General features: G+C 53.1%; 1 protein-coding gene across 2 annotated transcripts in view; it reads left to right on the top strand.

Annotated features, from left to right (window-relative positions):
- LOC139281365 (bone morphogenetic protein receptor type-2-like) overlaps nt 1–12,225 on the top strand; it is a 61,135-nt gene extending 48,910 nt beyond the window's left edge. For both annotated transcript variants that reach the window (XM_070901517.1, XM_070901518.1), the window contains 2 exons: nt 3,090–3,226; nt 8,142–12,225. In XM_070901517.1, coding sequence (XP_070757618.1) covers nt 3,090–3,226; nt 8,142–8,264 — 260 coding nt within the window. In that variant the 3' untranslated portion in view covers nt 8,265–12,225. The remainder of the gene's footprint in view (nt 1–3,089; nt 3,227–8,141) is intronic.
- Nucleotides 12,226–27,429: the final 15,204 nt, after the last annotated feature.

The following is a 27,429-nucleotide window of genomic DNA, read 5'->3' on the forward strand; positions in this document are numbered from 1 at the left end:
CCCCCCCCCCAAGCTACCCCCCGATCTCTCCCTCCCCGATCTCCCCCCCCCGATCTCCCCCCTGATCACCCACTCCCCCGATCTCCCCCCGATCTTCCCCCGATCTCTCACCCCCAATCTCCCCCCACGATCTCCCCCCCCGATCTTCTCTGCGATCTCCCCCCCGATCTCCCCCCCCGATCTTCTCCGTGATCTCCCCCCCGATCTACCCCCGATCACCCCCCCCGATCTCTCACCCACAATCTCCCCCCCACGATCTCCCCCCCTCCGATCACCCCCCCGATCTCCCCTCGATCTTCCCCCCGATCTCCCCCCCAATCACCCCCCCGATCTCCCACCAATCCCCCCCCCACCCCGATCTCCTCCCTGATCTCCCCCCCCCCGATTTCCCACCCCGATCTCCCACCCAATCGCCCACCCCAAGCTCCCACTCCAATCTCTCACCCCCAACCTCCCCCGCACGATGTCCCCCCCGATCTTCTCCGTGATCTCCCCCCCGATCTCCCCCCAGATCTCCCCCCCACCCCGATCTCCCCCCCGATCTACCCCCGATCACCCCCCCGATCTCTCACCCACAATCTCCCCCCCACGATCTCCCCCCCTCCGATCACCCCCCGATCTCCCCTCGATCTTCCCCCCGATCTCCCCCCCAATCACCCCCCCGATCTCCCACCAATCCCCCCCCCCACCCCGAGCTCCCCCCCCGATGTTCCCCTCCCCAATCACCCGCCCGATTTCCCCCCCGATCACCCCCCCCCGATCTCCCCCGGATCAACCCCCCCCCCCCCGAGCTCATCCCCGATCTCTCCCCCTCCCGATCCCCTCTCCCGATCTCTCACCCCCCGATCTCTCCCCCCCCGATCTCCCCTCCCGATCTCTCACCCTCCGATCTCCCCCTCCGATCTCCCCGCCCGATCTCCCCCCGATCTCCCCCCCCGAGCTCCCCCACCCCCGTTCTCCCCACGATCTCCCCCACCTGATCTCCCCCCCGATCTCCCCCCGCCGATCTCCCACCCCGATCTCCCCGCCGATACTCCCCCCCCGATCTCCCCTCCCCCCCGATCTCCCCCCGATCTCTCACCCCCAATCTCCACCACACGATCTCCCCCCCGATCTTCTCCGCGATCTCCCCCCCCGATCTCTCACCCGATCTCCCCCCCACCCCGATCTCCCCTCCCGATCTCCCACCGATCGCCCCCCAACCCTGAGCTCCCCCCTGATCTCCCCCCCAAGCACCCCCCGATCTCCCCCACGATCTCCCCCCCCCAGATCTCCCCCGTGATCTCCCCCCCGATCTCCCTGCCCCTATCACTCCCCCCCCGATCTCCCCCCGATCTCCCCCATGATCTCCCCCCACGATCTCCCCCGCGATCTCCCCCCCCGATCTCCCCCGGATCTCCCCCCTTCCGATCTCTCACCCCCCCGATCTCCCCCCCAATCTCCCCCCCCCGATCTCCCCGCCTGATCTCCCCCCGATCTCCCCGCGATCTCCCCCCTGAACTCCCCCCCGATATTCCCCCCCAATCTCCCCTCCCCCGCGATCTCCCCCCGATCTCCCCCAACGATCTCCCCCCCTGATCTCCCACCCCGATCTCCCCGCCGATATTCCCCCCCGATCTCCCCTCCCCCCCGATCTCCCCCCGATCTCTCACCCCAAATCTCCACCCCACGATCTCCCCCCCGATCTTCTCCGCGATCTCCCCCCCCGATCTCTCACCCGATCTCCCCCCCCACCCCGATCTCCCCTCCCGATCTCCCACCGATCTCCCCCCGACCCTGAGCTCCCCCCTGATCTCCCCCCCCCCAAGCACCCCCCCGATCTCCCCCACGGTCTCCCCCCCCCAGATCTCCCCCGTGATCTCCCCCCCGATCTCCCCGCCCCTATCACTCCCCCCCCGATCTCCCCCCGATCTCCCCCATGATCTCCCCCCACGATCTCCCCCGCGATCTCCCCCCCCCCCGATCTCCCCCGGATCTCCCCCCTTCCGATCTCTCAGCCCCCCGATCTCCCCCCCAATCTCCCCCCCCCGATCTCCCCGCCTGATCTCCCCCCGATCTCCCCCCGATCACCCCCCCGAGCTCTCCCCCGATATTCCCCCCCCAATCTCCCCTCCCCCGCGATCTCCCCCCCGATCTCCCCCAATGATCTCCCCCCCTGATCTCCCACCCCGATCTCCCCCCCGATATTCCCCACCCCCAATCTCCCCTTCCCCCCGATCTCACCTCCAATCTCCTCTCACCCCCGATCTCCCCCCACCACCGATCTCCCCCCCGATCTCACCCCCAATCTCCCCTCCTGATCTCCCCTCCCCCCCGATCTCCCCCCCGATCTCCCCTCCCCCCCGATCTCACTCCCAATCTCCCCCCCCCGATGTCCCCTCACCCCAATCTCCCCCCCCCAATCTACCCCCCGATCTCCCCCCCGGATCTCCCCTCCCCCCGAACTCCCCCCCCGATCTCCCCTCCCCCCCAATCTCCCCCCTGATCTCCCCTCCCCCCGATCTCCCCTCCGATCTCCCCCCGATCTCCCCTCCCCCCCCGATCTCCCCCCGATCTCCCCCCCGATCTCCTCCCCGATCTCCCACCCGATCTCCCCCCCGATCTTCTCTCCCCCCCCCCCGATCTCCCCCCGATCTCCCCACCGATCTCCCCTCCCCCCCGATCTCCCCCCACAATCGCCCCCCCCCAATCTCCCCCCCGAACTTCCCCCCTGATCTCCCCTCCCCTCCCGGAACTCACACCCCGATCTCCCCCCCTGATCTCCCCCGTGATCTTCCCGCCGATCACCCCCCCCAATCTCCCCCCCCAATCTCTCCCCCGAACTTCCCCCCGATCTCCCCTCCCCCTCGATCTCCCCCCCGATCTCCCCCCCGATCTTCCCCCCAATCTCCCCCCCCCAATCTCCCCCCGAACTTCCCCCCGATTTCCCCTCCCCCCTGATCTCCCCCCCGTTCTCCCCCCCAATCTCCCCCCCCGATTTCTCCCACGATCTCCCCCCACGATCTCCCCCCACGATCTCTCCCCCCGAGCTCCCACCTCTCTGCTGCCAGATCCCTCGTTAATGGCACAGCGTGTTTGGTGTTTTCCAGGTGGTGCCACGCCGGATTTTCAGGCTGCATTTGAAGCCGAAATTGGCCGCAATCCGACGTTTCAACAGATGGTGACCATGGTGTCAAAACGGCGACAAAGACCCACATTCCCGCCAAAATGGAAGGAATCCAACATGGTTTGTGAATAGCCTCCACTAAATCTATCACCCTGCAACATATTTAAGGGGTTATGGGGAGGGGGCAGGAAGTAGAGCTGAGCCCAAGATCAGATCAGCCATGATCGTATTAAATGGCGGAGAAGGCTCGAGGGGCTGAATGGCCGACTCCTGCTTCTATTTCTTATGTTCTTATGTTGACAATTATCTTGTCCAGACCAGTATCTGTAACCCAGAATTTGTCTACCCCTCTCCCCCCCGCCCAAAATAACTAACTCTCAACAAACGCCGGGCTTAATCCTCATTAGCTATAATATTCGTTCCTGGGATGTGGGCATCACTGGCAAGGCCGGCATTTATTGCCCATCCCTAATTGCCCCTTGAGAAGGTGGTGGTGAGCCGCCTTCTTGAACCGCTGCAGTCCGTGTGGTGAAGGTGCTCCCACAGTGCTGTTAGGGAGGGAGTTCCAGGATTGTGACCCAGCGACGATGAAGGAACGGCCGATATATTTCCAAGTCAGGATGGTGTGTGACTGGGAGGGGAACGTGGAGGTGGTGGTGTTCCCATGCTCCTGCTGCCCTTGTCCTTCTAGGTGGTAGAGGTCGGGGGTTTGGGAGGTGCTACCAAAGAAGCCTTGGTGAGTTGCTGCAGTGCATCTTGTAGACGGTGCACACTGCAGCCAGGGGGCGCCGGTGGTGGAGGGAGTGAATGTTGAAGGTGGTGGATGGGGGGCTAATCAAGTGGCTGCTTTGTCCTGGATGATGTTGAGCTTCTTGAGTGTTGTTGGAGCTGCACTCATCCAGGCAAGTGGAGAGTATTCCATCACACTCCTGACTTGTGTCTTGTAGATGGTAGAAAGGCTTTGGGGAGTCAGGAGGTGAGACACTTGCCACAGAATACCCAGCCTCTGACCTGCTCTTGTAGCCACAGTATTTATGTGGCTGGTTCAGTTAAGTTTCTGGTCAATTGTGGACCCGGGTATTAACAGTGCGGGGCGAGTATTCATAGTGTGGGGGGAGTATTCATAGTGTGGGGGGAGTATTCGCAGTGCGGGGCGTGTATTCATAGTGTGGGGGGAGTATTCACAGTGCGGGGGGAGTATTCATAGTGTGGGGGGAGTATTCATAGTGTGGAGGAGTATTTGCAGTGCGTGGGGAGTATTCGCAGTGCAGAGCGAGTATTCATAGTGTGGGGGGAGTATTCACAGTGTGGGGGGAGTATTCACAGTGCGGGGGGAGTATTCATAGTGTGGGGGGAGTATTCACAGTGTGGGGGAGTATTCGCAGTGCGGGGGGAGTACTGACAGTGCAGGGGAGTATTCGCAGTGCGGGAGGAGTACTGACAGTGCGGGGGGAGTATTTGCAGTGCGGGGGGAGTATTTGCAGTGCGGGGGGAGTATTTGCAGTGCGGGGGGAGTATTCGCAGTACAGGGGGAGTATTTGCAGTGCGGGGGGAGTATTTGCAGTGCGGGGGAGTATTCTCAGTACAGGGGGAGTATTCACAGTGTTGCGGACCTGAGTATTCACAGAATGTTCACACTGGATGTTGGACAAGCAGTCTGACAATTTAGAGACCATGGAGGGGTTGAGAGAAGTGGTAGTGAGATAGAGCTGGATGTTATCAGCGTACATGTGCAAACTGACGCCGTTTTGGGATGATGTCACCAAGGGGCAGCAAGTAGATGAGAAATAGGAGGGAACCATTCGTCCCCTCGAGCCTGCTCTGTCATTCAATGAGATCACGGCTGATCTCAACCTCGACCTCAACTCCACTTTCCCGCCCGATCTCCATATCCCTTGATTCCCATAGAGTCCAAAAATCTATCGATCTGAGCCTTGAATATACTCAACAACCGAGCCTCCACAGCCCTCTGGGGCAGAGAATTCCAAAGATTCACCACCCACTGAGTGAAGAAATTCCTCCTCATCTCAGTCCTAAATGGCCGACCCCTTATCCTGAGACTGTGACCCCTAGTTCTAGACTCCCCAGCCCAGGTGGAAACATCCTCCCTGCATCTACCCTGTCAATCCCCCTCAGAATGTTGTACGTTTCAATGAGATCACCTCATTCTTCTCCAGAGAGTATCGGCCCATTCTACACAATCTCTCATTATAGGACATCCCTCTCACCCCAGAAATCAATCTAGTGAACCTCCGTTGTGCCACCTCCAAGGCAAGTATATCCTTCCTTCGATAAGGAGACCCAAACTGTGCACAGTACTCCAGGTGTGGTCACACCAGGGCCCTGTACAATTGTAACAAGGCTTCCTTACTCTTATACTCCAACCCCCTTGCAATAAAGGACTACATGCCATTTGCCTTCCTTATTGCTTGCTGTACCTGCACACTCACTTTCTGTGTTTACTGTACAAGGACCCGCAAATCTCTCTGAGCACCAACAGTTAATAGTTCCTCACCATTTTAGTTCCATTCCACGAATCGAGTGAACCTTCGCTGCAGCCTCTCTGAGACAAAGTTTATCCTTTCTCAGATAAAGACATTTCTCAGATATCTTTGCCTTTTGAGTGTAATCTGGTCAGTTAATTGTTCATAGAATCATAGACTCACAGATATTTACAGCACGGAAGGAGGCCATTCGGCCCATCGTGTCCGCGCCGGCCGAAAAAGAGCCACCTAGCCTAATCCCACTTTCGAGCTCTTGGTCCGTAGCCCTGTATATTATGGCACTTCAAGAACATAAGAATATAAGAACATAAGAAATCGGAGCAGGAGTAGAACCTATGGCCCCTCGAGCCTGTTCTGCCATTCAATAAGATCATGGCTGATCTGATCATGGACTCAGCTCCACTTCCCCGCCCGCTCCCCATAACCCCTTACCCCCTTATCAGTTAAGAAACTGTTTATCTCTGTCTTAAATTTATTCAATGGCCCAGCTGCCACAGCTCTCTGAGGCAGCGAATTCCACAGATTTACAACCCTCTGAGAGAAGAAATTTCTCCTCATCTCTGTTTTAAACGGGTGGCCCCTTATTCTAAGATCATGCCCCCTAGTTCTAGTCTCCCCCATCAGTGGAAACATCCTCTCTGCATCCACCTTGCCAAACCCCCTCATAATCTTATACGTTTCGATAAGATCATATCTCATTCTTCTGAATTCCAATGAGTAGAGGTCCAACCTCCTCAACCTTTCCTCATAAGTCAATCCCCTCATCCCCGGAATCAACCCAGTGAACCTTCTCTGAACTGCCTCCAAAGCGAGTATATCCTTTTGTAAATATGGAAACCAAAACTGTAGCAGTATTCCAGGTGTGGCCTCACCAATACCCTGTATAGCTGTAGCAAGACTTCCCTGCTTTTATACTCCATCCCCTTTGCAATAAAGGCCGAGATTCCATTGGCTTTCCTGATCACTTGCTGTACCTGCATACTAACCTTTTGTGTTTCATGCGCAAGTACCCCCAGGTCCCGCTGTACTGCAGCACTTTGCAATCTTTCTCCATTTAAATAATAACTTACTCTTTGATTTTTTTTCTGCCAAAGTGCATAACCTCACACTTTCCAACATTATACTCCATCTGCGAAATTTTTGCCCACTCACTTAGTCTGTCTATGTCCTTTTGCAGATTTTTTGTGTCCTCATCACACATTGCTTTTCCTCCCACCTTTGTATCATCAGCAAACTTGGCTACGTTACACTCAGTCCCTTCTTCCAAGTCGTTAATATAGATTGTAAATAGTTGGGGCCCCAGCATTGATCCCTGCGGCACCCAACTAGTTACTGGTTGCCAACCCGAGAATGAGCCATTTATCTCGAATCTCTATTTTCTGTTCGTTAGCCAATCCTCTATCCATGCTAATATATTACCCCCAACCCCGTGAACTTTTACATTGTCAAATGCCTCTGGAAGTCTAAATACACCACATCCACTGGTTCCCCTTTATCCACCCTGTTCGTTACATCCTCAAAGAATTCCAGCAAATTTGTCAAACATGACTTCCCCTTCATAAATCCATGCTGACTCTGCATGACCGAATTTTGCTTTTCCAAATGTCCTGCTACTTCTTCTTTAATAATGGACTCCAACATTTTCCCAACCACAGATGTTAGGCTAACTGGTCTATAGTTTCCTGCTTTTTGTCTGCCTCCTTTTTTAAATAGGGGCATTATATTTGCAGTTTTCCAATCTGCTGGGACCTCCTCAGAATCCAGGGAATTTTGGTAAATTACAACCAATGCATCCACAATCCCTGTCGCTACTTCTCTTAAGACACTAGGATGCAAGCCATCAGGTGCACATCCAAGTACTTTTTAAATGTGGTGGGGGTTTCTGCCTCTACCACCCTTTCAGGCAGTGAGTTCCAGACCCCCACCAACCTCTGGGTGAAGACATTTCCACTCAAATCCCCTCTAAACCTCCCCCCAATTACTTTAAATCTATGTCCCCTGGTTGTTGACCACTCTGCTCAGGGAAATAGGTCCTTCCTATCCACTCTATCCAGGCCCCTCATAATTTTATACACCTCAAAGTCTCCCTTCAGCCTCCTCTGTTTCAAAGAAAAACAGACCCAGCATCTCCAATCTTTCCTCACAGTTAAAATTCTCCAGTCCTGGCAACATCCTGGTAAATCTCCTCTGTACCCTCTCCAGTGCAATCACATCTTTCCTGTAATGTGGTGACCAGAATTGCACACAGTACTCCAGCTGTGGCCTAACTAGTGTTTTATATAGTTTAAGCATAACGTCCCTGCTCTTGTATTCCATGCCTCAACTAATAAAGGCAAATATACCGAACGCCTTCTTAACCACCTTATCTACCTGGTCTGCTACCTTCAGGGATCTGTGGACATGCACTCCAAGGTCCCGCTGTTCCCCTACACTTCTCAGTGTCCTACCATTTAATGTATTCCTGGAGTGTTTGACTTGTGGCCTGCTGTGAATGAACTGTCAGTGACTGGGCTCTGGGCTTTGATTCACAGTGCGTCTTGGAAACCATCAGGGATTGCTGGGACCACGATTCTGATGCCCGCCTGACGGCACAATGTGTAGAGCAGAGGTTCGTCAATCTCGCAGCACTGTTGGCTCAGGAACAGTCTTATTGAGGATAACCTGCAAGCACAGGTGCTGTCTCGACCAACAGACACTGCATTCTGTAACTGCTCACTCTGGTCTTTCCCCTCTGCCTTGCCATCTCCCTTCGCTCTCAAATACCTCCCCAGCACCATTCCCTTTGCCCATGTCTCTCATCCACCGCCACGCTAATGTTCCACGCGTTTCATAGAACGGGCACAGCACGGAAGAAGGTCATTCAGCCCGTCGAGAACGTGCTGACCCTCAGCCAGTCCCACAACCCCCCCCCCCCCTGCCTCCCACCCCACCATTTCCCGATAGCCTTGCAAATATTTCCTTCAGCTACTTATCCAACTCCCTTTTGAAAGCCACGATTGAGTCTGCCTCCACCAACCTTTCAGGCAGCACATAAGATCATAAGAACATAAGAAATAAGAGCAGGAGTCGGCCATTCGGCCCCTCGAGCCTGCTCCACCATTTAATAAGATCATGGCTGATCCGATCATGGACTCAGCTCCACTTCCCTGCCCGCTCCCCATAACCCTTTATTCCCTTATTGCTCAAAAATCTGTCTATCTCCGCCTTAAATATATTCAATGACCCAGCCTCCACAGCTCTCTGCAGCAGCGAATTCCACAGATTTACAACCCTCTGAGAGAAGAAATTCCTCCTCATCTCAGTTTTAAATGGGCAGCCCCTTATTCTGAGACTATGTCCCCTAGTTTTAGTTTCCCCTATAAGTGGAAATATCCTCTCTGCATCCACCTTGTCGAGCCCCCTCATTATCTTATATGTTTCAATAAGATCACCTCTCATTTTTCTGAACTCCAATGTGTATAGACCCAACCTACTCAACCTATCTTCATAAGTCAACCCCCTCATCTCCCAAATCAACCTAGTGAACCTTCTCTGAACAGCCTCCAATGCAAGTATATTCAATCTTACAAAGGCCTTTGACACTGTCGACCATGAGGGTCTATGGAGCGTCCTCTTCCATTTCGTGTGCCCCCAAAAGTTTGTCAATATCCTGCGCCTGCTTCACGATGACATGCAGGCCGTGATCCTTAACAGCAGATCCATCACAGACCCAATCCATGTCTGGACCGGGGTCAAACAGGGCTGTGTCATTGCTCCAACCCTCTTCTCAATCTTCCTCGCTGCAATGCTCCACCTCACAGTCAACAAGCTCCCCGCTGGAGTGGAACTAAACTACAGAACCAGTGGGAAGCTGTTCAACCTTCGCCGTCTCCAGGCCAGGTCCAAGATCACCCCAACCTCTGTCGTTGAGCTGCAGTACGCGGACGACGCCTGCGTCTGTGCACATTCTGAGGTTGAACTCCAGGATATAGTCGATGTATTTACTGAGGCAGATGAAAGCATGGGCCTTACACTAAACATCCGTAAGACAAAGGTCCTCCACCAGCCTGTCCTCGCCGCACAGCACTGCCCCCCAGTCATCAAGATCCACGGCACAGCCATCCATAACGTGGACCACTTCCCATACCTCGGGAGCCTCTTGTCAACAACGGCAGACATTGATGCGGAGACTCAACATCACCTCCAGTGCGCCAGTGCAGCCTTCGGCCACCTGAGGAAAAGAGTGTTCGAAGACCAGGCCCTCAAATCTACCACCAAACTCATGGTCTACAGGGCTGTAGTAGTACCTGCCCTCCTGTAAGGCTCAGGGGCATGGATCATGTACAGTAGACACCTCAAGTCGTTGGAGGTATATTACCAACGATGTCTCCGCAAGATCCTACAAATCCCCTGGGAGGACAGGCGCACCAACATCAGCATCCGCGCCCAGGCTAACATCCCCAGCATTGAAGCACTAACCACACTCGATCAGCTTCGCTGAGCGGGCCACATTGTTCGCATGCCAGATATGAGACTTCCTAAGCAATTGCTCTATGCGGAGCTCCTTCATTGGAACTGAGCCAAAGGTGGGCAGTAGAAACATTGCAAGGACACCCTTAAAGCCTCCCTGATAAAGTGCGACATCCCCACTGACACCTGGGAGACCCTGGCCAAAGACCGCACTAAGTGGAGGAAGTGCATCCCGGAGGGCGTTGAGCTCTTCGAATCTCAATGCTGTGAGCGTGAAGAGGTCAGGCACAGGCAGCGGAAAGAGCGTGTGGTAAATCAGTCCCACCCACCCCTTCCCCCGACGAATATCTGTCCCACTTGTGACAGGGTCTGTGGCTCTCATGTTGGACTCACCAAAGAACTCACTTTAGGAGTGGAAGAAAGTCTTCCTCGATTCCAAGGGACTGCCTATGATGATCCTTCCTTAAATACGGAGATCAAAACTGTACGCAGTACTCCAGGTGTGGCCTTACCAATGCCCTGTACAGATGTAGCAGGACTTCTCTGCTTTTATATTCCATCCCCCTTTCAATAAAGACCAACATACCATTTGCCTTCCTGATCACTTGCTGTACCTGCATACTAACTTTTGTGTTTCATGCACAAGGACCCCCAGGTCCCTCTGTACTGCAGCACTTTGCAATTTTTCTCCATTTAAATTATAATTTGCTTTTCTATTTTTTCTGCCAAAGTGGATAACTTTACATTTTCTCACATTATACTCCATCTGCCAAATTTTTGCCCACTCACTTAGCCTGTCTCTGTCCCTTTGTAGATTTTTTGTGTCCTCCTCACACATTGCTTTCCCTCCCATCTTTGTATCGTCAGCAAACTTGGCTACATTACACTCGGTCCCTTCTTCCAATCATTAATATATATATTGTAAAAAGTTGAGGCCCCAGCCTCAATCCCTGCAGCACTGTTTGCCAACCGGGAAATTACCCATTTATCCTGACTCTCTGTTTTCTGTTAGTTAACCAATCCTCTATCCATGCTAATATATTACCCCCAACCCCGTGAACTTTTATCTTGTGCAGTAACTTTTTATGTGGCACCTTGTCAAATGCCTTCTGGAAATCCAAATACACCACATCCACTGGTTCCCCTTTATCCACCCTGTTCGTTACATCCTCAAAGAACTCCAGAAAATTTGTTAAACCTGATTTCCCTTTCATAAAACCATGCTGACTCTGCTTGATTGAATCATGCTTTTCCAAATGTCCCAATACACCACACCACATCTGCATTCCCGATCCGAACCACTCGCTGCGTAAAAAAGTTTTTCCTCATGTCGCCTTTGGTTCTTTTGCCAATCGCCTTAAATCTGTGTCCTCTGGTTCCCGACCCTTCCACCAATGGGAACAGTTTCTCTCTACCTACTCTGTCCAGACCCATGATTTTGAACAACTCGATCAAATCTCCACTCAACCTTCTCTGCTCCAAGGAGAACAACCCCAGCTTCTCCAGTCTATCCACGTCACTGAAGACCCTCATCCCTGGAACCATTCTCGGAAATCTTTTCTGTTCCCTCTCTAAGGCCTTCACATCCTTCCTAAAGTACGGTGCCCAGAACTGGACACGGTGCTCGAGTTGGGGCCGAACCAGTGTTTTATACAGGATCATCATAACTTCCTTGATTTTGTACTCTATACTTCCTTTGTGCTTGGCACCCATTGGCTTGCTTTCCTTAATAAGAGGAGGTTCGAGATATGTCGCTGCTTCTGCGGATTGTTGTTCCTGTCCGGATCTTATTAAAGGCCCCACTATGTGCATACATCTCAAATAAAGCACATTATCTGCTCATTCATCTTGTTTACTCCCAGTCTCTAGTCACGCTTGAGACAACATTTTTCTTCGATTACCATGCTGCTCTTCTTTAAATCGTGGCCGTGGGATCCTTAACATTCACCCGAGAGGACAGACAGGGCCTCGGTTTAATGTCTCAGCCAAAAGCCACCACCTCTGATAGTGCGGCGTTCCCTCAGTGCTGCCCCTCCGACAGTGCGGCGCTCCCTCAGTACTGCCCCTCCGACAGTGCGGCGCTCCCTCAGTACTGCCCCTCCAACAGTGCGTCACTCCCTCAGTACTGCCCCTCCGACAGTGCGGAGCTCCCTCAGTACTCCCCCTCCGACAGTGCGGCGCTCCCTCAGTACTGCCCCTCCGACAGTGCGGCCCTCCCTCAGTACTGCCCCTCCGACAATGCGGCGCTCCCTCAGTACTGCCCCTCTGACAGTGCAGCACTCCCTCAGTGCTGCCCCTCCGACAGTGCATCACTCCCTCAGTACTGCCTCTCCGACAGTGCGGCACTCCCTCAGTACTGCCCCTCCAACAGTGCGTCACTCCCTCAGTACTGCCCCTCCGACAGTGCGGAGCTCCCTCAGTACTGCCCCTCCGACAGTGCGTCACTCCCTCAGTACTGCCTCTCCGACAGTGCGGCACTCCCTCAGTACTGCCCCTCCGATAGTGCGTCACTCCCTCAGTACTGCCTCTCCGACAGTGCAGCACTCCCTCAGTACTGCCCCTCCGATAGTGCGGAGCTCCCTCAGCACTGCCCCTCTGACAGTGCGGAGCTCCCTCAGTACTGCCCCTCCGACAGTGTGGCGCTCCATCAGTACTGCCCCTCCGACAGTGCGGCGCTCCCTCAGTACTGCCCCTCCGACAGTGCGGCGCTCCATCAGTACTGCCCCTCCTACAGTGCGGCGCTCCCTCAGTACTGCCCCTCCAACAGTGCGGCGCTCCCTCAGTACTGCCCCTCCGAAAGTGCATCACTCCCTCAGCACTGCCTCTCCGACAGTGCGGCACTCCCTCAGTACTGCCCCTCCGATAGTGCGGAGCTCCCTCAGCACTGCCCCTCTGACAGTGCGGAGCTCCCTCAGTACTGCCCCTCCGACAGTGCGGCGCTCCCTCAGCACTGCCCTCCGACAGTGCGGCGTTCCCTCAGTACTGCCCCTCCGACAGTGCGGCGCTCCCTCAGTACTGCCCCTCCGACAATGCGGCCCTCCCTCAGTACTGCCCCTCCGACAATGCGGCGCTCCCTCAGTACTGCCCCTCTGACAGTGCAGCACTCCCTCAGTGCTGCCCCTCCGACAGTGCATCACTCCCTCAGTACTGCCTCTCCGACAGTGCGGCACTCCCTCAGTACTGCCCCTCCAACAGTGCGTCACTCCCTCAGTACTGCCCCTCCGACAGTGCGGAGCTCCCTCAGTACTGCCCCTCCGACAGTGCGTCACTCCCTCAGTACTGCCTCTCCGACAGTGCGGCACTCCCTCAGTACTGCCCCTCCGATAGTGCGTCACTCCCTCAGTACTGCCTCTCCGACAGTGCAGCACTCCCTCAGTACTGCCCCTCCGATAGTGCGGAGCTCCCTCAGCACTGCCCCTCTGACAGTGCGGAGCTCCCTCAGTACTGCCCCTCCGACAGTGTGGCGCTCCATCAGTACTGCCCCTCCGACAGTGCGGCGCTCCCTCAGTACTGCCCCTCCGACAGTGCGGCGCTCCATCAGTACTGCCCCTCCTACAGTGCGGCGCTCCCTCAGTACTGCCCCTCCAACAGTGCGGCGCTCCCTCAGTACTGCCCCTCCGAAAATGCATCACTCCCTCAGCACTGCCTCTCCGACAGTGCGGCACTCCCTCAGTACTGCCCCTCCGATAGTGCGGAGCTCCCTCAGCACTGCCCCTCTGACAGTGCGGAGCTCCCTCAGTACTGCCCCTCCGACAGTGCGGCGCTCCCTCAGCACTGCCCTCCGACAGTGCGGCGTTCCCTCAGTACTGCCCCTCCGACAGTGCGGCGCTCCCTCAGTACTGCCCCTCCGACAATGCGGCGCTCCCTCAGTACTGCCCCTCTGACAGTGCAGCACTCCCTCAGTGCTGCCCCTCCGACAGTGCATCACTCCCTCAGTACTGCCTCTCCGACAGTGCGGCACTCCCTCAGTACTGCCCCTCCAACAGTGCGTCACTCCCTCAGTACTGCCCCTCCGACATTGCGGAGCTCCCTCAGTACTGCCCCTCCGACAGTGCGGCACTCCCTCAGTACTGCCCCTCCGATAGTGCGTCACTCCCTCAGTACTGCCTCTCCGACAGTGCAGCACTCCCTCAGTACTGCCCCTCCGAAAGTGCGGAGCTCCCTCAGCACTGCCCCTCTGACAGTGCGGAGCTCTCTCAGTACTGCCCCTCCGACAGTGCGGCGCTCCATCAGTACTGCCCCTCCGACAGTGCGGCGCTCCCTCAGTACTGCCCCTCCGACAGTGCGACGCTCCATCAGTACTGCCCCTCCTACAGTGCGGCGCTCCCTCAGTACTGCCCCTCCAACAGTGCGGCGCTCCCTCAGTACTGCCCCTCCGACAATGCATCACTCCCTCAGCACTGCCTCTCCGACAGTGCGGCACTCCCTCAGTACTGCCCCTCCGATAGTGCGGAGCTCCCTCAGCACTGCCCCTCTGACAGTGCGGAGCTCCCTCAGTACTGCCCCTCCGACAGTGCGGCACTCCCTCAGCACTGCCCTCCGACAGTGCGGCGTTCCCTCAGTACTGCCCCTCCGACAGTGCGGCGTTCCCTCAGTATTGCCCCTCCGATAGTGCGGAGCTCCCTCAGCACTGCCCCTCTGACAGTGCGGCGCTCCGTCAGTACTGCCCCTCCGACAGTGCGGCGCTCCCTCAGTATTGCCCCTCCGACAGTGCGGCGCTCCCTCAGTATTGCCCCTCCGATAGTGCGGAGCTCCCTCAGTACTGCCCCTCCGATAGTGCGGAGCTCCCTCAGTACTGCCCCTCCGACAGTGCGGCACTCCCTCAGTACTGCCCCTCCGACAGTGCGGAGCTCCCTCAGTACTGCCCCTCCGACAGTGCGGAGCTCCCTCAGCACTGCCCCTCCGACAGTGCGGCGCTCCCTCAGTACTGCCCCTCCGACAGTGCGGCGCTCCCTCAGTACTGACTCCGGGGAGTGTCGGCCTGGATTATGGGCTTGGGTCTCTTCAGCGGGGATGAAATCCACGACGAGAGGGAGAGAAAGACCCAGTGGCCGACGCGCAATCTCTGAAATTAATTGTCATTATGTTGTATTGGCACTCAACGATCCTGTGCTGCAGTAAATTATTGCTGTGCTTATGACTGAGACTCTTTAGTTGCACTGTTACCAATACTTCACGCTTGTGACTGATTATTCCCAGGATTATTGTGGATTTAAATAAATAAACGAGGTTTAGCTTTTGCAACTCTGTGTCGCTCTGTGTGATTGTTGGCAGCCGTGGGAAACTCCAGTGTTGAGGAGACTTGGGGCATTGCTTCCCAAGGAGCAGAGAGGCCGACAGAAGATCTAGAAACTTAACACGACAGAGTTTTGGAGGCTAATAGAGACACATCAGGGGTGGTGGCACAGTGTTCGACAACAACCTGTATTTATATAGCGCCTTTAACGTAATGAAATGTCCCACGGTGCTTCACAGGAATGTTATGCGATCTGACACCAAGCCGCGTAAGAACATTGATATGTTCATAAGAACATAAGAAATAGGAGCAGGAGTCGGCCATTCGGCCCCTCGAGCCTGCTCCGCCATTCAATAAGACCATGGCTGATCTGAACTTGGCCTCAGCTCCACTTCCCCGCCCGCTCCCCATAACCCTTCACTCCCTTATCGCTCAAAAATCTGTCTATCTCCGCCTTAAATATATTCAATGACCCAGCCTCCACAGCTCTCTGGGGCAGAGAATTCCACAGATTTACAACCCTCTGAGAGAAGAAATTCCTCCTTAACTTAGTTTTAATTGGGAGGCCCCTTATTCTGAGACTATGGGGCTAGATTTTCTATTATTTTTGCATGCATACCACCCACTTAACGTCCGTTTTAACACTGAAATGAGGTGTAACGCCCAGATATCACCCATTTAGCCACAAAATGGAAACACACCCATTTCTCGGTCACATCGCCGGGCGTTACTTTCAGCATGTACGTAACGCCTTTAAAAACTAATACCGCTTGCCCACTTATTTGGGGCGTAATCATCAGAATGGGCGAACACAACACCCATAATATCGACCAGCGTTACTTTCAGCACGTAATTAACGCCGAGATTCAATAATACCGACTGCCCTCTTTTTTTATGTCGTAAACATCACATTTGCCAAAACTGGGCGTTACACCTCATTTTGAGCGATAAGGGAGTGAAGGGTTATGGGGAGCGGGCAGGGAAATGGAGCTGAGGCCAAGATCGGCCAGTATATCGCCCAGCTTCACTTTCAGCACCTCGCACACATATCGCCCACAATCTCGCTCGTTGAAAAAACCGCTGTGAAAAAGTTGAACTGATCTGAACTGATCACAGCAGTGTGGACGCCATTTTGTAAATCGCAGGTCGCTTCATTGAAAAGGCTGCTTCAACTTCGGGGAGTTTGGATGTACTCTGGAGGTCTTTTAAGGTGATGTGACCATCTGAACAGACATCTCATCATAATGTGGTTGATTGGATTTTACTGTAGGTGTCTTAGTGAGGAAATTTATTGCATGTGAACAATCGGCATTATACTTTTATTGGAATGGGGCCATTTCTCAGCCTGCATCGATTACAATGCAGATGCTGCAGAGTGCAAATGGCACAACATCGAATCATTATGTGCCCAATCTAAGACATGCCAGACTGATGAGGAGGATCAGACCATACATCCACGCACTTACAGGGAGAAGCGGTCTTACCGTGACTTATCTGAAAACACCTGCCTTCGGAGACTGCGCTTCCACAAAGTGGTTATCAGTGAGATATGCCAGCTCATCGGGGGAGATCTGCAGCCTGCCAGCACCTTCAGGACCTCACTGTCCGTCGAGGTCAAGGTCACCGCGGCACTGTCGTTCTACTGCCATAATTATCTGGTTATGGTCGACATTTGCGCTATATCTCAGCATGCCACACATTGCTGCATTAGACAGGTCGCTGAAGCCCTGTACGCATGTAGGATGGACTTTATCAGCTTCCCTATGACGGTGGAGGCTCAGACTGACAGGGCTCTAGGATTCTACCAAATTGCTAACTTCCCCAAGGTGCAGGGAGCATTACACTGTACGCACATCGCCATGTGGGCACCTTCTCAGGACGCAGAGGTTTTTCGCAACCAAAAAGGATTTCACTCCCTGATGGTCCAGCTCGTTGTCGACCACGACCAGATAATTATGGCAGTGAATGCCAAATTTCCGGGCATCATCGATGAGGTTCACATCCTGCGTGAAAGCGATGTATCTGACATGTTTACCAGTCAGCCACAAGGTCAATGCTGGAAGCTTGGTGACAAACGATATGGCCTTGCCACCTGGCTGATGACCCCCTCACCTTCCCTGCATTACACCCACACCGAAGCTAAGAAGCGATACAATGAGAGCCACAGAGCCACACACAATGTGGTCCAGAAAACAATTAGTGTGCTTAAGCAGCACTTGAGATGCCTGGAGCACTCAGGAGGGGAGCTACAATACAACCCTGATCAGGTAGCTCAATTCGTGGTCGTGTGCTCCATGCTGCACAACCTGGCTATCAGGAGGGAGCAAGAATTGCTAGAAGGGACTGATGGTCCACCTCAGGAGAGAGAGGAAGAGGACGATGAGGGGCTGGACGCTGAGCTAGGGCCAGACAATCAGGCTGACCATGGCCCCCTCCAGACCGCAGGAAAGGACCCATGGTGGCTACATAGCTGCAAGACTCTTACATCAGCAGCTCAGAAATGAGCGCTTTGCCTGAAAGAATGTTGCTATTATTGACAAAGTTGACACACTGCTGTGTGTGCAGCTCAGACATCAATGGTGGGCATCACCTTGGTGCCACTTAAAGTTTAAGTTGATTGAAGTTAAGTTTAATTATACCCTTTCATATTAAAGAATCATCAGTGTGAAACAGTCCAGCTATCTGAGACAATGCGCAATAATGTTATGTTAAATAAAAAACATTTAATCCGACCATTGATCTGAAATCATAAGTATAACGGTCAAAAACACCCCACCCCCACCTCACCCCACCACACATTTTAGAACATTGACATCAAACAAATGGTCAACATGTCCAGCAACACAGAATACAAATGCAAACCAACAGGGTGGCCCCCTCCCCCCATACCTTACAACAAATTGCATACAATCAGATGGAAATATAACAAAGCCATCACCTGCGGACATGCACCTCACTTTCCTTCCCCCTTCCCCTTCTTCTCCCCACCTCTACCCCTTCCCCTCCTCACTCCATGCCGCCTGGCCAAAGAGCTCCTCAGGCGGTGCCTCATTGAGGGGGATGAAGGCAGAGCCAGTGGTTGCACAGATCCGGAAGCGGTGGGTACCGAGATGGAAACATTCTTCGATCCAGAAGCAAGATCTTGTTCCTGGCTCTCATCTGTCATTGGTACTGGGGATGCGGTACGAAGGGGTTCAGTGCCGTGCTCCAGGACCAGTGGGAGGCCTGTGCCACCAGTGTTCCTGGCTATCGCCTCCAGGGCCTCCACCATCCGTGGAACGTACTCCATCATAGTGCCGGAGATGCTGGCCAGCTGTCGGGATATGCCCCCAATGCCTGTAGGATCTGGTCACCTATGTCAACAATCATCCTGGACAACTCTACCTTGTCGCCCCTCTCATCTGGCGCTTGTGGAGCAGACCTGCCTCGTCCACGAAACCTCCGCGGGGTCGGCGCCGTCCTGGGGACAAATGGGGTGCCCTGTGACGAGGTGCTTGGGCACAGTACCTCCAGAGTAGAGGTGGGAATGGCCACAGGAGGATTAGGTGGTCTTGGGATCGAATGTCTTCTGGAACATAGGGATGCAGGTTCTTCGAAGTCTGCACTCTCATCTGTGGAGAACAGACCCAGCAAATTGAAGGGCGAGAATTGGAGCTCCTCAGTACCAGATGTAGAATCCTCCGGCGAGTCTGGCCCCGGGCCCCCACCTTCCGGCCTCTGTGGTCTTGCCTGGGGCCGTACTGCTGGCTGAGCAGCAAAACATAAATGAGGTTATTAGAGGAGAAGGGGGTGCTAGGGTGACAAGGTGAGTCCAGTGCTACACACAGCATATGCACGACAAAAGCACCACCCCTATCAAAATAATCACAGACATCACATTTCATGACCATCAACACATTCTGCATTGCAATGATTCTCATGAGGCCAGCATTATTTAGAGGACACTTTTAGCAATCATCTATCATATATTATTGTTCGGATATGAGTGGGTGTGGCATCTATTGACTTTACATCACGTAATGGTGTAACTTTACTCACGTGGCATCACTTCAGGTTCTGCCGCTGCCTGCATAACCGACCAGGGTTGGGTCCCCACGAGTGCGAGCACCCACTCCTCGATGTTGATGAGATCGATGATGACTGGTGGCTCCCATCTGTTCGCCTCTGCTCGGCCCTATTCCTTGATAGCTTCTTCTGTAAAAGGTAACAACAGGGCGACATGGCATGAGATCATTGCGTGATATCATTGCTAGGTACTGTCACAGAGACTGATAGAACACATAACCGACAGATGTAATCATGATTATTATGAAAATTATCATTCTTTACCGAAAGACGTACACCGTGACCGCAGGCTTTCAGAACAACATTCCCGGTAAAAGTGAAAGACCTCACATTTGATTTTAATCACTCATGACACTTACAAATCAAATTATATAAATATATAAGTACATGTAAATAAATGTAAGATTTACTCTGGCGGATCCGACAAGGTCATTCCATCGCTTGCGGCACTGGTTGCCCTCACGCACCTCGTTGATTGCCGACGAGACCACCTCGGCTATCTTGGCCCATATCCTCTGGTAGGCCTTTTGGGGTGGGCTTCCCATGCCCTCCCTGGTTCAATTGACCCCAGCGTGACTCGACCTCCTGCAAGAGGGAGGTATTTGCCTCGTCCGAGAACCTCCTCGCTCTCTTTCGCCCTCCCATTTGATCCTCTCCCAGCTCACTGCTCTCACCAGCGTGCTGTGTCACCTCCTCCTCTCCCTCCATTATAGGCACCAAATTCATGACAATATCTGGCCGGTAACAGCTAACTTTTTTCTCACAATTTTGTATTAAGCTCGAAACTTTTCCTCTTTCCTCCCAAATCAGCCACACCACACCCACACATGCCTTCACCCCCTCTCTGCTCCCTCTCTCTCTGTCTCCTCTTACACGCATGTAATGATGACCCTTGATCTCCTGGATCACGGGAAACATGCGTTGCCATGCCGTTGCTAAGGACGGCGACACTTTACGGCAGAAGGTCAGAGAGATTTAACGCTAACGCCCATTTCAGATCGCTCGTGGTAATGCCCATTTTATAAAATGGAAACTAGGGCGTTTGAAAATGGGCGAGAATCTGGCGATCTGAAAACCCATATTTACCGCCCACGCTGAATATAACACCCACTTTTGGGCGATCTGCCCAAAAGTGGAAAATTTAGTCCAATGTCCCCTAGTTTTAGTTTCCTTTATGTGTGGAAACATCCTCTCTGCATGCACCTTGTCGAACCCCCTCATTATCTTATATGTTTCGATAAGATCACCTCTCATTCTTCTGAACTCCAATGTGTATAGGCCCAACCTACTCAACCTTTCCTCATAAGTCAACCCCCTCATCCCCGGAATCAACCCAGTGAACCTTCTCTGAACTGCCTCCAAAGTAAATATATCCTTTCGTAAATATGGAAACCAAAACTGTACGCAGTATTCCAGGTGTGGCCTCACCAATATCCTGTATAACTGTAGCAAGACTTCCCTGCTTTTAAACTCCATCCCCTTTGCAATAAAGGCCGAGATACCATTGGCCTTCCTGATCACTTGCTGTACCTGCATACTATCCTTTTGTGTTTCATGAACAAGTACCCCCAGGTCTGCTGTACTGCAGCACTTTGCAATCTTTCTCCATTTAAATAATAACTGCTCTTTGATTTTTTTTCTGCCAAAGTGCAAGACCTCACACTTTCCAACATTATACTCCATCTGCCAAATTTTTGCCCACTCACTTAGCCTGTCTATGTCCTTTTGCAGGTTTTTTGTGTCCTTCTCACACTTTGCTTTTCCTCCCATCTTTGTATCGTCAGCAAACTTGGCTACGTTACACTCAGTCCCTTCCTCCAAGTCGTTAAAATAGATTGTAAATAGTTGAGGTCCCAGCACTGATCCCTGCAGCACCCCACTAGTTACTGATTGCAAACCCAAGAATTAACCATTTATCCTGACTCTATGTTTTCTGTTGGTTAGCCGATCCTCGAACCATGAAGAATAAAGTCCCCCATGATTACTGTATCTTGCTCCATGCACCTCTGATTTAAGAACATAAGAATTAGGAGCAGGAGTCGGCCATTCGGCTCCTCGAGCCTGCTCTGCCAATAAGATCATGGCTGATCATCTACCACAACTCCACTTTCCTGCACTATCCCAATATCCCTTGATTCCCTTAATATCTAAAATCTATCGATCTCTGTCTTGAATATACTCAAAGACTGAGCCTCCACAGCCCTCTGCGGCAGAGAATTCCAAAGATTCACCACCCTCTGAGTGAAGAAATTCCTCCTCATCTCAGTCCTAAATGGCCAATCCCTTATTCTGAGACTGTGACCCTTGGTTCTAGACTCCCCAACCCGGGGGAAACATCCTTCCTGCATCTACCCTGACTTCCTGATTTATACTCTACCTGACATAACAGTTACTGTTCGGGGCCTATAAACTATTCTCACCGGCACGTTCTTCCCCTCGCTGTTTCTCCCAAACTGATTCTCCTTCAAGATTTTCAGAGCCATGATTCTTTCTCTCTTCTGTCTTTATCCCATCCTTTACTACTTTATTATCAGGGCCAGCGCCCCCCCCCCCTCCCCCCGCTCACCCCAACTCCCCCCGCCCCCGACTCCCCCCGCCCCTTCCCCCCACCTTTTCCATTTCGACGATCTCTTCTCAATGTCAAGCATCCTGGAATATTTAGTTTCCAACCTTGGTCACTCTGTAACCACATCTCTGCAATGGCTATTAGATCAAACTCATTTATTTCTATCCGTGCTATTAATCCATCCATTTTGTAAACTAGGTGTGATCCAAAACTCTGCTGCCCCGTGTCCTAACTCGCACCCAGTCCCACTCACCCATCACCCCCTGTGCCCCGTGTCCTAACTCGCACCCAGTCCCACTCACTGACTTACATTTACTCCCGGTTAAGCAACGCCTCCATTTTAAAATTCTCATCCTTGTTTTTAAATCTACCTATGGCCCGTCGCTCCCCACCCCCCCACCCCCACTCCCTATCTCTGAAAACCTCCTCCACCCCCACAACTATTTTAGTTTAACCTATAAATCAAGTGGCCCCTTATTAAATGAGTACCAAAACTGACAAATAAACAAATTAAACTTTAGACATTAAATGGTTCAAATTAAAATTTGGTTGCCGGGGTGATGAGGCACTCCAGTCCCTCCGGCGCCAACCTCTCGCGGAAGGCCGCGAGCGTACCAGTGGACACCGCATGATCCATCTCCAGGGACACCCTGGCTCGGATGTAACCGTGGAAGAGAGACAAGCAGTCGGGCTGAATGACCCCCTCGACCGGCCGCTGCCTGGACCAGCTGATGGCCCCTTGGCCAGGCCCAGGAGCAGTCCTACGAGGAGGCCCTCGGACCTATCCGCTCCCCTCCGCACAGGGTGCCCAAAGATCAGGAGTGTGGGACTGAACTGCAACCAGAAATTGAGGAGCAGCTCCTTCAAATAATGGAATAGGGAGCTGCAACCTCGCACATTCAGTAAAAACGTGGAACACGGACTCTTCCAGACCGCAGAAATTGCAGGCGGCCTGGGAGCCCATGAACCGACTTAAAAACTTATCTCCCGGGATTGCTCCGTGCACCACCCTCCAGGCCAAGTCCCCAATAAATAGTGGGAGGACTCCCGCATAGAGTGCGCTCCATTGGGGACCCCCGCCTCCTCCGGACAGCAAGATGGTACGCCATGGCGTGTCCGGACGGCAGACGAGGATGGCAAGGTGGAGAGTGTGCAGGAGCAGCCCGTACAGGAAACCCCTCCGCTCAGAACTGAAAGGCATGGAGGGGATTTCCTCGAGGCGGCTCAAGTTGTGAGGCGCCAGCTCCCGAGGGAGGTTTCGGGGCTTGGCGCCGATGAGGAATTCCGTCCGGACTGGTGTCAGTTCGGACGGGATCTCCCCATGTGCTTGAGCCTCCTCGACACACTTAACGGAGTCAGGTCCCAGCCCTGTTTTTAACGACTCGATGGCATCAGCCGCGCGCCAGACGTCGGCTCAGGATAGGCGCTGTGCCAACTCCTCTGGTGTCATACAGTCCGCTCCTCCGCCATCGAGCAGGTCCCTGACCCTGGTCCTCTTGCCAAACACAGCCCTCTCGTCTGCCTGCTACCTAAAACCGCAGTCGTGGAGGTACGGATTCCTGAGCAGCAGCTCCCGAAGGACAGCCGCTTCTCCAGACGGGGGAGAATTGCACTTGGTGCCGACTTTGTTCCAGATCTTGATGAGTTCCTGGTAAAAGACAGGCAGCCCCTGGACGGCGGTCTGGACGCCCCCCAGGTTTACAAACAGGAGCTGCGTGTCACAATTGAGGCAGTACTGCTGGCGGAAGAAATACGTCGCCAGCGCATGCCACCCAGGAGGGCGCTCAACGTACAGCTATCTCTGCAGGGTCTGAAGATGGAAAATTGCAGCCTCGGTGCTCACGCACACCAACGTCTCCTCCAGTCCCACAACCACCCGAGATGTCTGCGCTCCTCTAATTCTGGTCTCTTGAGCATCCCTGATTATAATCGCTCCACCATTGATGGCTGTGACCTCAGCTGCCTGGGCCCCAAGCTCTGGAACTCCCTCTTTCAACCTTGCTGCCTCTCTAGCTCTCTTTCCACCTTTAAGATGCTCCTTAAAACCTACCCTTTCCTGCCCTAATATCTCCTTACATGGCCTGGAGTCAAATTTTGTTTGATAAACACTCCTGTGAAGCGCCTTAGAATGGTTTATTACTTTAAAGGGGTTATATAAATGCAAAATGTTGTTGTTGTTGTGAATGCTTCATGAATTCAGATAAAGTGCCTTTAGTTGTAGCCTTTCTCTATTTTCCCCGATGTCGCCCGAGTCACTGATGCCTTATAATACCACCAACGATGTCTCCGCACGATCCTGCAAATCCCCTGGGAGGACAGATGCACCAACGTTAGCGTCCTCAGCCAGGCCAACATCCCCAGCATTGAAGCACTGACCATACTCGAGCAGCTCCGCATGATCGACACGAGTCTCCCAAAGCAAGCGCTCTACTTGGAACTCCTACACGGCAAGCGAGCCCCAGGTGGGCAGAGGAAACGTTTCAAGGTCACCCTCGAAGCCTCCCTAATAAAGTGCAACATCCCCACTGACACCTGAGAGTCCCTGGCCAAAGTCTGCCCTAAGTAGAGGAAGAGCATCCAGAAGGGCGCTGAGCAACTCGAGTCTCGTCGCCGAGACTGTTATGTATGCAACCCTATGTAACCTGTATCATACAGCCACCAGAGGGCATACCTGTTGGAGTCCCAAGGGATCCCGGCATCTCTTGGGAGCACTGTATATAATCAGACCTCCCATGCCGTACCAACACTCTGGAGTATCAATAAAGGAGCTAAGGTCACATTTGCTCATGTCTACAGTACTCAGCTACATTACTTTATTATGAACTTAACAACTGGCGACAAGATAATGAACAATCACACGAAAATGCAGAGAATTTTTGGTATCCTGGAGAAATTCTCAGAAGGGGACAATTGGGAGGCCTTCGTGGAGAGACTCGACCAATACTTCGTGGCCAATGAGCCGGAAGGGGACGAGAACGCTGCCAAATGAAGGGCGATCCTCCTCACCGTCTGTGGGGCAACAACCTATGGCCTCATGAAGAATCTTCTAGCTCCAGCGAAACTAACAACCAAATCGTATGAAGAACTGTGTACGCTGGTCTGGCAGCAACTAAATCCAAAGGAAAGCGTTTTGATGGCAAGGTATCGATTTTACACACATCAACGGTCTGAAGGCCAGGAAGTGGCGAGCTACGTCGCTGAACTAAGGCGCTTTGCGGGACATTGCAAATTCGATGGATTCCTGGAGCAAATGCTAACAGACTTTTTTGTGTTTGGCATTGGCCATGAGGTTATCCTTCGCAAACTGTTGACTGTTGAAACACCGAACCTGAGCAAAGCTATAACGATAGCCCAGGCATTTATGTCCACCAGCGATAACACCAAACAAATTTCGCAGCATAAAGATGTTTCGGCAAGTACTGTGCACAAAGTAACGTCGTTTTCAGGCAGGAATGGATATGGCAGAACGTACACGCCTGCAGCTGCACGACCTCAGATGACCCAGAGTCCATCGCTGCGGAGGTGATCATCGAGCCAATCAATGCCGCTTCAAACACTATGCGTGCAAAGACTGTGGAACAATGGGACACCTCCAGCGAATGTGCAGACGAGCTGAAAACCCTGCAAACCACCACATTGCAAAGGAGGATCGATTCATGGCGGATCAGGCTGAACGAGAGACTCAAACCGAGGCGGCAGAAGTGTACGGGGTGCACACCTTCACCACGAAATATCCACCGATCATGCTAAAAGTCGAACTGAACGGTATCCATGGAACTGGACACGGATGCGAGTCAGTCTATCATGAGCAAAAAGGCCTTCGACAGGCTGTGGTGCAACAAGGCACATAGGCCCAAGCTTAGCCCCATTCATACCAAGCTAAGGACTTACACTAAAGAGCTGATCCCTGTAATTGGCAGCGCAACAGTAAAAGTCTCTTATGATAGAAACATGGAAACATAGAAAATAAATGCAGGAGTAGGCCATTCAGCCCTTCGAGCCTGTACCGCCATTCAATAAGATCATGGCTGATCATTCACCTCAGTACCACTTTCCTGCTTTCTTTCCATACCCCTTGATCCCTTTAGCCGTAAGGGCCATATCTAACTCCCTCTTGACTATATCCAATGAACTGGCATCAACAACTCTCTGTGGCAGGAAATTCCACAGGCTAACAACTCTCTGAGTGAAGAAGTTTCTCCTCATCTCAGTCCTAAATGGCTTACCCTTTATCCTTAGACTGTGACCCCGGTTCTGGACTTCCCCAACATCGGGAACATTCTACCTGCATAAACCTGTCCAATCCCGTCAGAATTTTATATGTTTCTATGAGATCCCCTCTCATCCTTCTAAACTCCAGCGAATACAAGCCCAGTCGATCCAGTCTCTCCTCATATGTCAGTCCAGCCATCCCGGGAATCAGTCTGGTGAACCTACGCTGCACTCCCTGGAGCAGTACACAAACTCCCACTATGGATTGTACCAGGAGATGGCCCCACACTGTTCGGAAAAATCTGCTGGAACTGGGTCGACATCCGAGCACTTTCGTCCGTCGACAACACCTTATGTGCCCAGGTTCTGAACAAGTTCCCATCGTTGTTTGAGCCAGGCATTGGAAGTTTCTCGGGGGCGAAGGTGCAGATCCACTTGGTTCCCGGTACATGACCCATCCACCACAAGGCACGGGTGGTGCCATATATGATGTGAGAGAAAGTGGAAATTGAGCTGAACAGGCTGCAGCGAGAAAGCATCATCGCGCCGGTGGAGTTCAACGAGTGGGCCAGTCTGATTTTCTGGTTCCCAAAGGTCAGAATTTGTGGGGACTATAAAGTAACGATTAACCGTTTTTCGCTACAGGACCAGTACCCACTACCCAAGACAGACGACTTATTCGCGACCCTGGCTGGAGGAAAGACGTTCACCAAGTTGGACCTGACCTCGGCCTACATGAAGCAGGAGCTGGCGGAAACTTCGAAAGGCCTCACCTGCATCAACACACACAAAGGTCTGTTCATCTACAATAGATGCCCGTTTGGGATCCGATCGGCCGCGGCAATTTTTCAATGAACATGGAAAGCCTGCTAAAGTCGGTTCCGCACACCGTGGTTTTCCGGGACGACATACTGGTCACAGGTCGAGACACCATCGAACACTTGAAGAACCTGGAAGACGTTCTAAGTCGACTAGATCGCATGGGACTCAGGTTGAAACGCTCGAAGTGTGTTTTCCTGGCACCAGAGGTCGAGTTCTTAGGGAGAAGAATCGCGGCAGATGACATCAGACGCCAAGACGGAGGCCATCAAGAACGCACCAAGACCACAGAATGTGACGGAGCTGCGGTCGTTCCTGAACTATTTTAGTAATTTCCTACCCGGGTTAAGCACCTTGCTAGAACCCCTACATGTGTTGCTACACAAGGGAGATGACTGGGAATGGGGGAAATCACAAGAGGCTGCTTTTGAGAAAGCCAGAAATCTGTTATGTTCCAACAAACTGCTTGTTC

Source organism: Pristiophorus japonicus, chromosome 15, assembly GCF_044704955.1.
Source record: "Pristiophorus japonicus isolate sPriJap1 chromosome 15, sPriJap1.hap1, whole genome shotgun sequence".
NCBI lineage: Eukaryota > Metazoa > Chordata > Chondrichthyes > Pristiophoridae > Pristiophorus > Pristiophorus japonicus.